We start from the raw sequence: 9,984 nt of genomic DNA on the forward strand, positions 1-9,984 counted from the left end.
TAAACAATAAAAATATTTAAAAAAATCTTTAATTTAAATTTTATAAAAAAAATTAAAAATCATTAATATTTTTTAATTTTTACATAATAAATTCAATCAATATATATATAAAAATAACAAAACATAAAGGAAAAAAATTAAACGTCCCTCGTAATTATGCACAAAAAGCAATGAGATCCTAACAAAAAAAATGTCAATTCTAATTGACACTTAATTGATAAATTACTAGTTTAATGTGTACGTAGACATGTTCTATCAAGGGTTAAATACCTTTTTCATCTCTAAAATCTTGGTTCAAAATCAAAATTATTTCTAACATTTTTGTTATTAAAATCATCCTCAACATTACAAAACGTTATAAAATCATCATTTTGTCTATAAACAATATTTTTTAGACAATTTTACCCTTAAAAAAACATAAACATGTAACCAAAGACAAATTCCTCTTTTCTTCCTTTCTCATTAACAACAACCACCCTTCATCTTCTACTTCTCATAACAACCTTTCTTCTCATATCTTCTTTCTTCTTCATCTTCTTCTTCTTCTCATTCACAACAACAACCCTTCATCTTCTTCATCATCTTCTTCAACTAGCACCCCAACTACTATCTCCAACCCTTTCTTTTTCACCTGAACATTTTCCCTTCTTTTATACTTAAAAAACTCACTACCTTCCAATACAGGTGCACCAACAGCAATAACCACAAAATAAATTACCGAAAATTTCAGATCAAACAATTCAATAATCATTAATTATGATTTTAGATCCAAAATCAACAACAATCAAAATTAGAGAATTGCAAATTAGTAAATGAAGTAGCAAGACAAATTCAGCAACAATAGAACCATCTGTAACACCTAAAAACTTCATGCTAAAATTAAAAAATAAACCAGAAAATTTTTAAATAATTAATGACATAAATTTAGTCACGGAAGAGAAAAATAGCTAACTACATGAATAGATCTGGAACAAGGTGAGTTTCAGAAAGCAGAACAGAAAAATAGAGCAAAGAAGCAGAACGGAGGCGTAACACTGTGGGAGGCAGAACGGAGGCGCGACGCTGCGGGAGAGGAAGAACGCAGGCCGCGCTGCGAGAGAAAGAGCGCGACAGAGAAGGAGCCGGCGCCGAAAGGAGAGCCAAAACGGGATTGAGTCGGCACCGAAAGAGAATGCCAGCAATGGGTTCCTCTCTTGCCAGTGATGCCTTCTTCCTCTTCTTCTCTTCTTTTCCCTCTTCGTCTCCACCTCCCTTTGTTCTTTTCTTCATTTTCTTGCTCTCCCTCCTCTCTGTGGTTGTTGAAAGAAAAAGAAGAAATGAGGGTTAAAGGATGGAATTAAGATAAAGGGTATTTTTGTCAAAAAATTAGGAAAATGATGGTTTTATAATGATTTGTAACGTTGAGGACGATTTTAATAAGAAAAAAAAGTTGGGAATGATTTTGATTTTGACCCAAGACTTTAGAGACGAAAAAAAGTACTTAACCCTTCTATTTACTTAGAAAAAAATATTGACAGAATCTCATTGTTGTCTTTCTTATCTAATTGAGAGATATTGAAATAATGTAAAACAACGGTTAACTTGTTTGTGTATTAATTTATAAAAATGCCTCAACGGCATTATTTTTTGTCGTTACTTTTAGTCATAAATCTAATTTCTTTAATCTAATAATATAATTGTTCTTGTGTGGATGAACTTTTGAGGTATAGCTTGTCTTTTGCACGATTGTAATACGTCTTTTTTTTTTAATGGAGTGAGAATAACTCGAACGTCAAAGAACATAGTGGGTACCAACCTGTAAAAGACACTCCAACAGTTAAGTTAGTAAGTGTTTAAGAGGTACAAGAATTTTATGATTAGCCTTTTATAGGCGTAGAGTTAATGAATAGAGCTGATGTTATGATCGTTGCTTATTAAGTCAGAATAATTATTATTAAGATTGTCAGTTACAAATTTAGAATGAAGGCAAATAAAGTCGAGTTATGATTCATAATGTACAATAATAAAGATCAAATTATAAGATGATGAATCAATAACAATATATTTTTAACCCACATTTTTAAATATTACTAGTTAAATATTGACAAAAAAATTCTATTAATTCTCTAATATTCTCCTTAATTTATAATATGTGATAAATGAAGTACAAATAACGTTTTCCATTAAAAAAATCCTCTATCACTATTTGCTTTTACAAAATAAGATATAAAAAAGATGATTATTATAATATCTAAAAAATAATTTTAATTTATCAAAAAAGATTAAGATTCAATATTTAATTTAATAAATATAAAAATAAATAATTTTAAAATGGTTTGAAGTTTGCTATGATAAATAAATTAAAAAAATTACACACAAAATTATAAATACCATAGAATTAACTATAAGAAAATAGTGAAAAACTAAAAAGTTTCAAATCGAGACGGTTGATAATGACATGAACTCAACTAGAAATAAGAGGCGGACGAAACGTTTATTCTTTTTTGGTGGAAAGGGCTGAAGGAGAGAATCCGTATCTAAAACAAAAACGTTGAAAGAATTCGGGCTTTTGATAGAGCCCATCACAATCAGAGGCAGTCAAGCAGTGTCGAGTGTCGAGAACTCTCTGGTCTTCCCTCTCATATTCATTCTTCTTCTCGACTTCTCTTGCTCTATCTCAACTTCATCATGAGTCCCTTCCACCACCTTCTGCCTTTCCCAAAAGAAGGAAAATATCTTCCTCGTCCTCATGCCAAGCAAATTGTTGTGCAATATATATATATACACCCCGCCTCCATCCATCCAGGCCAGTACAATATAGGACCCTAACATACGTGCGTAAAGCATCATCTAAACCTGCAGTCATCAGCAAATTAAACCTGTTTTATTTAAATTATTCACTTATTACTTCTGATTTGTCGAAATGGCTACCGCTACTGAGAAAGCCATTGGCATCGATCTAGGCACCACTTACAGCTGCGTGGCCGTGTGGCAAAACGACCGCGTAGAGATCATCGCCAACGACCAAGGCAACCGAACCACTCCTTCGTACGTTGCCTTCACGGACACCGAGCGCCTCATCGGAGATGCTGCCAAGAACCAGGTGGCAATGAACCCACAGAACACGGTGTTCGACGCCAAGCGCCTCATCGGTCGTAGATTCTCCGACCCTTCCGTCCAGAGCGACATGAGGCACTGGCCCTTCAAGGTGGTCTCCGGCCCCCAAGACAAGCCCATGATCGTCGTCAACTACAAAGGCGAGCAGAAGCAGTTCGCACCCGAGGAGATTTCCTCCATGGTGCTCACCAAGATGAAGGAGATCGCCGAGGCCTACCTGGGAAAAACCATCAAGAACGCCGTCGTTACCGTCCCCGCCTACTTCAACGACTCTCAGAGGCAGGCCACCAAGGACGCCGGCGCCATTGCAGGCCTCAACGTCATGAGAATTATCAACGAGCCAACCGCCGCTGCTATTGCCTACGGCTTAGACAAGAAGGCCTCCAAAACTGGCGAGAAGAACGTCCTCATCTTCGACCTCGGGGGTGGCACCTTTGACGTGTCTCTCCTGACTATCGAGGAGGGCATCTTTGAGGTGAAGGCCACTGCCGGAGACACCCACTTGGGGGGCGAGGATTTCGACAACAGGCTGGTGAATCACTTCGCGGCGGAGTTCAAGAGGAAGCACAAGAAGGACATGAGCAGCAACGCGAGAGCGCTACGGAGACTGAGGACAGCGTGTGAGAGGGCCAAGAGGACACTCTCCTCCACCGCACAGACGACCATCGAGATCGACTCGCTCTTTGAAGGTATTGATTTCTACGCGACCATCACTCGGGCCAGGTTCGAGGAACTCAACATGGACCTGTTCAGGAAGTGCATGGAGCCGGTTGAGAAGTGTCTCCGCGATGCCAAGGTTGATAAGGCTCAGATTCACGACATTGTCCTTGTTGGCGGCTCCACCAGAATCCCCAAGGTCCAGCAGCTTCTGCAGGACTTCTTCAATGGCAAGGAGCTCTGCAAGAGCATCAACCCCGACGAGGCCGTGGCTTACGGGGCTGCTCTAAACAATAAAAATATTTAAAAAAATCTTTAATTTAAATTTTATAAAAAAAATTAAAAATCATTAATATTTTTTAATTTTTACATAATAAATTCAATCAATATATATATAAAAATAACAAAACATAAAGGAAAAAAATTAAACGTCCCTCGTAATTATGCACAAAAAGCAATGAGATCCTAACAAAAAAAATGTCAATTCTAATTGACACTTAATTGATAAATTACTAGTTTAATGTGTACGTAGACATGTTCTATCAAGGGTTAAATACCTTTTTCATCTCTAAAATCTTGGTTCAAAATCAAAATTATTTCTAACATTTTTGTTATTAAAATCATCCTCAACATTACAAAACGTTATAAAATCATCATTTTGTCTATAAACAATATTTTTTAGACAATTTTACCCTTAAAAAAACATAAACATGTAACCAAAGACAAATTCCTCTTTTCTTCCTTTCTCATTAACAACAACCACCCTTCATCTTCTACTTCTCATAACAACCTTTCTTCTCATATCTTCTTTCTTCTTCATCTTCTTCTTCTTCTCATTCACAACAACAACCCTTCATCTTCTTCATCATCTTCTTCAACTAGCACCCCAACTACTATCTCCAACCCTTTCTTTTTCACCTGAACATTTTCCCTTCTTTTATACTTAAAAAACTCACTACCTTCCAATACAGGTGCACCAACAGCAATAACCACAAAATAAATTACCGAAAATTTCAGATCAAACAATTCAATAATCATTAATTATGATTTTAGATCCAAAATCAACAACAATCAAAATTAGAGAATTGCAAATTAGTAAATGAAGTAGCAAGACAAATTCAGCAACAATAGAACCATCTGTAACACCTAAAAACTTCATGCTAAAATTAAAAAATAAACCAGAAAATTTTTAAATAATTAATGACATAAATTTAGTCACGGAAGAGAAAAATAGCTAACTACATGAATAGATCTGGAACAAGGTGAGTTTCAGAAAGCAGAACAGAAAAATAGAGCAAAGAAGCAGAACGGAGGCGTAACACTGTGGGAGGCAGAACGGAGGCGCGACGCTGCGGGAGAGGAAGAACGCAGGCCGCGCTGCGAGAGAAAGAGCGCGACAGAGAAGGAGCCGGCGCCGAAAGGAGAGCCAAAACGGGATTGAGTCGGCACCGAAAGAGAATGCCAGCAATGGGTTCCTCTCTTGCCAGTGATGCCTTCTTCCTCTTCTTCTCTTCTTTTCCCTCTTCGTCTCCACCTCCCTTTGTTCTTTTCTTCATTTTCTTGCTCTCCCTCCTCTCTGTGGTTGTTGAAAGAAAAAGAAGAAATGAGGGTTAAAGGATGGAATTAAGATAAAGGGTATTTTTGTCAAAAAATTAGGAAAATGATGGTTTTATAATGATTTGTAACGTTGAGGACGATTTTAATAAGAAAAAAAAGTTGGGAATGATTTTGATTTTGACCCAAGACTTTAGAGACGAAAAAAAGTACTTAACCCTTCTATTTACTTAGAAAAAAATATTGACAGAATCTCATTGTTGTCTTTCTTATCTAATTGAGAGATATTGAAATAATGTAAAACAACGGTTAACTTGTTTGTGTATTAATTTATAAAAATGCCTCAACGGCATTATTTTTTGTCGTTACTTTTAGTCATAAATCTAATTTCTTTAATCTAATAATATAATTGTTCTTGTGTGGATGAACTTTTGAGGTATAGCTTGTCTTTTGCACGATTGTAATACGTCTTTTTTTTTTAATGGAGTGAGAATAACTCGAACGTCAAAGAACATAGTGGGTACCAACCTGTAAAAGACACTCCAACAGTTAAGTTAGTAAGTGTTTAAGAGGTACAAGAATTTTATGATTAGCCTTTTATAGGCGTAGAGTTAATGAATAGAGCTGATGTTATGATCGTTGCTTATTAAGTCAGAATAATTATTATTAAGATTGTCAGTTACAAATTTAGAATGAAGGCAAATAAAGTCGAGTTATGATTCATAATGTACAATAATAAAGATCAAATTATAAGATGATGAATCAATAACAATATATTTTTAACCCACATTTTTAAATATTACTAGTTAAATATTGACAAAAAAATTCTATTAATTCTCTAATATTCTCCTTAATTTATAATATGTGATAAATGAAGTACAAATAACGTTTTCCATTAAAAAAATCCTCTATCACTATTTGCTTTTACAAAATAAGATATAAAAAAGATGATTATTATAATATCTAAAAAATAATTTTAATTTATCAAAAAAGATTAAGATTCAATATTTAATTTAATAAATATAAAAATAAATAATTTTAAAATTATTTGAAGTTTGCTATGATAAATAAATTAAAAAAATTACACACAAAATTATAAATACCATAGAATTAACTATAAGAAAATAGTGAAAAACTAAAAAGTTTCAAATCGAGACGGTTGATAATGACATGAACTCAACTAGAAATAAGAGGCGGACGAAACGTTTATTCTTTTTTGGTGGAAAGGGCTGAAGGAGAGAATCCGTATCTAAAACAAAAACGTTGAAAGAATTCGGGCTTTTGATAGAGCCCATCACAATCAGAGGCAGTCAAGCAGTGTCGAGTGTCGAGAACTCTCTGGTCTTCCCTCTCATATTCATTCTTCTTCTCGACTTCTCTTGCTCTATCTCAACTTCATCATGAGTCCCTTCCACCACCTTCTGCCTTTCCCAAAAGAAGGAAAATATCTTCCTCGTCCTCATGCCAAGCAAATTGTTGTGCAATATATATATACACCCCGCCTCCATCCATCCAGGCCAGTACAATATAGGACCCTAACATACGTGCGTAAAGCATCATCTAAACCTGCAGTCATCAGCAAATTAAACCTGTTTTATTTAAATTATTCACTTATTACTTCTGATTTGTCGAAATGGCTACCGCTACTGAGAAAGCCATTGGCATCGATCTAGGCACCACTTACAGCTGCGTGGCCGTGTGGCAAAACGACCGCGTAGAGATCATCGCCAACGACCAAGGCAACCGAACCACTCCTTCGTACGTTGCCTTCACGGACACCGAGCGCCTCATCGGAGATGCTGCCAAGAACCAGGTGGCAATGAACCCACAGAACACGGTGTTCGACGCCAAGCGCCTCATCGGTCGTAGATTCTCCGACCCTTCCGTCCAGAGCGACATGAGGCACTGGCCCTTCAAGGTGGTCTCCGGCCCCCAAGACAAGCCCATGATCGTCGTCAACTACAAAGGCGAGCAGAAGCAGTTCGCACCCGAGGAGATTTCCTCCATGGTGCTCACCAAGATGAAGGAGATCGCCGAGGCCTACCTGGGAAAAACCATCAAGAACGCCGTCGTTACCGTCCCCGCCTACTTCAACGACTCTCAGAGGCAGGCCACCAAGGACGCCGGCGCCATTGCAGGCCTCAACGTCATGAGAATTATCAACGAGCCAACCGCCGCTGCTATTGCCTACGGCTTAGACAAGAAGGCCTCCAAAACTGGCGAGAAGAACGTCCTCATCTTCGACCTCGGGGGTGGCACCTTTGACGTGTCTCTCCTGACTATCGAGGAGGGCATCTTTGAGGTGAAGGCCACTGCCGGAGACACCCACTTGGGGGGCGAGGATTTCGACAACAGGCTGGTGAATCACTTCGCGGCGGAGTTCAAGAGGAAGCACAAGAAGGACATGAGCAGCAACGCGAGAGCGCTACGGAGACTGAGGACAGCGTGTGAGAGGGCCAAGAGGACACTCTCCTCCACCGCACAGACGACCATCGAGATCGACTCGCTCTTTGAAGGTATTGATTTCTACGCGACCATCACTCGGGCCAGGTTCGAGGAACTCAACATGGACCTGTTCAGGAAGTGCATGGAGCCGGTTGAGAAGTGTCTCCGCGATGCCAAGGTTGATAAGGCTCAGATTCACGACATTGTCCTTGTTGGCGGCTCCACCAGAATCCCCAAGGTCCAGCAGCTTCTGCAGGACTTCTTCAATGGCAAGGAGCTCTGCAAGAGCATCAACCCCGACGAGGCCGTGGCTTACGGGGCTGCTGTTCAAGCTGCCATCCTGAGCGGCGAAGGCGACCAGAAAGTCCAAGACTTGCTTCTTCTCGACGTCACGCCCCTCAGCCTGGGCATTGAAACCGCCGGTGGGGTGATGACGGTCTTGATTCCCAGGAATACCACCATACCCACCAAGAAAGAGCAGGTGTTTTCCACCTACTCGGACAACCAGACCAGCGTGCTGATTCAGGTGTACGAGGGTGAGAGGGCAAGAACCAAGGACAACAACCTTTTGGGAACATTTGAGCTCAAGGGGATTCCGCCGGCGCCGAGAGGGGTGCCTCAGATCAACGTGTGCTTCGACATCGATGCCAACGGTATCTTGAACGTGTCTGCGGAGGACAAGACGGCGGGGGTGAAGAACAAGATCACCATCAGCAACGACAAAGGAAGGCTGAGCAAAGAGGAGATTGAAAGAATGGTGCAGGAGGCAGAGAAGTACAAAGCAGAGGATGAACAGGTCAAGAAGAAAGTGGACGCCAAGAACTCACTGGAGAATTATGCTTACAGCATGAGGAACACCATCAAGGATGACAATGTTGGTGCCAAACTTGATCCTTCTGACAAGCAGAGGATCGAGAAGGCCATTGATGACACCATCCAATGGTTGGACGGGAACCAGTTGGCGGAAGTAGATGAGTTTGAGGACAAGCTCAAGGAGCTTGAGGCTTTATGCAACCCTGTCATTTCCAAGATGTATCAAGGTGGTGGTACTGCTGCTCCATCCTCTGCCGATGCTGCCCATGACAACTCCGCTGGTGGACCTAAGATTGAAGAGGTTGATTGAGCGAGCTTCAACCTTCAATTTTTATAAGCCTTCTTTTATCGCGCTAGACACTGCCCTTTGTCTTTTTTTTCCTCCGGTGTGCGCTGAATGTAAACTATGAATGAATAATGGTGAGGTACGGTAGTATCCTAATAGAGAAAGTCATATTCAAGTGTTGTTTTCTTTTTTCCTAAATAAGCACATGATTTTTCTTACAACAATATAGTGACAGAGACAAGTGTGAATAAATCAATAATTGGCATTTGCGGGGAATTAAAAGGCAAAACACTGCAGGAAGTTGTCTGCAGAATGAGGCAGATATTGTATGAATCAAGCCTCACAATATTATACATTGATTGGATCAGAGCACAATATATATGCAGCCGCTAATATGATTGTATATTTTTGTTGATGAAAAAACAGAGATGGACAATAAGGGTGCCCAAACTTTGCAATAACAAATTCAAATGTAGGAACAGCAGGTTGTTAACTTACTTTCGTGGTGCTCCCCACTTAATTATTAGTTTGGTGTAGCCATGATTTTGCACACAAAAATAAATAAGCTCAAAAGATTTGTCTGGAATACTTTCGTGTCCATGCAACCATGCATATATATATGTGTGTGTGCGCGCATGTTTTTTTATTTCTTGGCAAAGGAATAAGGATTCGGTCGCCCTCTCTAAGACAAGGCTATCAACGACCTTTTCCAAAAATAATTATGATTTGACACCCTCGTTTTTTATCTGAAGTTGTAAAAGTTTAATTTTTTTTTAACCCAATCCTAGTTCTCACTCTCCCAAATTGCAGACAGAACAACCTACAAGCTTCTCCTCAAGCAATCTTCTAATAAAAAAAAACTCGTGCATGGTAAAGAAGTCACTGGTCCCCATTTTCTTCTCCATCTTCCACTCCCTAACCCTTTGTGCTCCTAATTCCAAAGACAATTAAATTCATTCCATCCGTCTAGTGTTGTGTTCTATACCATTCAATTTTGGAACCATATTGTTCTCTCAGTTTGGAACTTTATTGTTCACCTCCGCCCTTTCACCTTGGCCCAGTCAAGTCAATATCAACACGTGTTAGGTGCGGTGGCCCCAATTGTTTTTTCCTTCTTCACGCCCTCTTAGCCT

At 39.2% G+C, this 9,984-nt stretch overlaps 2 protein-coding genes and 1 pseudogene across 2 annotated transcripts; 2 read left to right on the forward strand and 1 right to left on the reverse strand.

Moving 5' to 3' along the window:
• LOC110266223 overlaps positions 1–1,269 on the reverse strand; it is a 6,883-nt pseudogene extending 5,614 nt beyond the window's left edge.
• LOC107614624 (heat shock 70 kDa protein 5-like) lies at positions 2,779–4,060 on the forward strand. Its single transcript, XM_016316766.2, has one exon. It carries the CDS (start codon positions 2,903–2,905, stop codon positions 4,058–4,060), a length of 1,158 nt encoding a protein of 385 aa, XP_016172252.1. The 5' UTR covers positions 2,779–2,902.
• LOC107617644 (heat shock 70 kDa protein 5) lies at positions 6,617–9,072 on the forward strand. Its single transcript, XM_016319456.2, has one exon. It carries the CDS (start codon positions 6,941–6,943, stop codon positions 8,873–8,875), a length of 1,935 nt encoding a protein of 644 aa, XP_016174942.1. The 5' UTR covers positions 6,617–6,940; the 3' UTR covers positions 8,876–9,072.

This window comes from Arachis ipaensis, chromosome B09 (genome assembly GCF_000816755.2).
Source record: "Arachis ipaensis cultivar K30076 chromosome B09, Araip1.1, whole genome shotgun sequence".
Lineage (NCBI taxonomy): Eukaryota > Viridiplantae > Streptophyta > Magnoliopsida > Fabales > Fabaceae > Arachis > Arachis ipaensis.

What these genes read in the sequence shown, in the direction of transcription:
- LOC107614624 (XM_016316766.2), top strand. Translation starts at nt 2,903, where the DNA reads ATGGCTACCGCTACTGAGAAAGCCATTGGCATCGATCTAGGCACCACT.
- LOC107617644 (XM_016319456.2), top strand. Translation starts at nt 6,941, where the DNA reads ATGGCTACCGCTACTGAGAAAGCCATTGGCATCGATCTAGGCACCACT.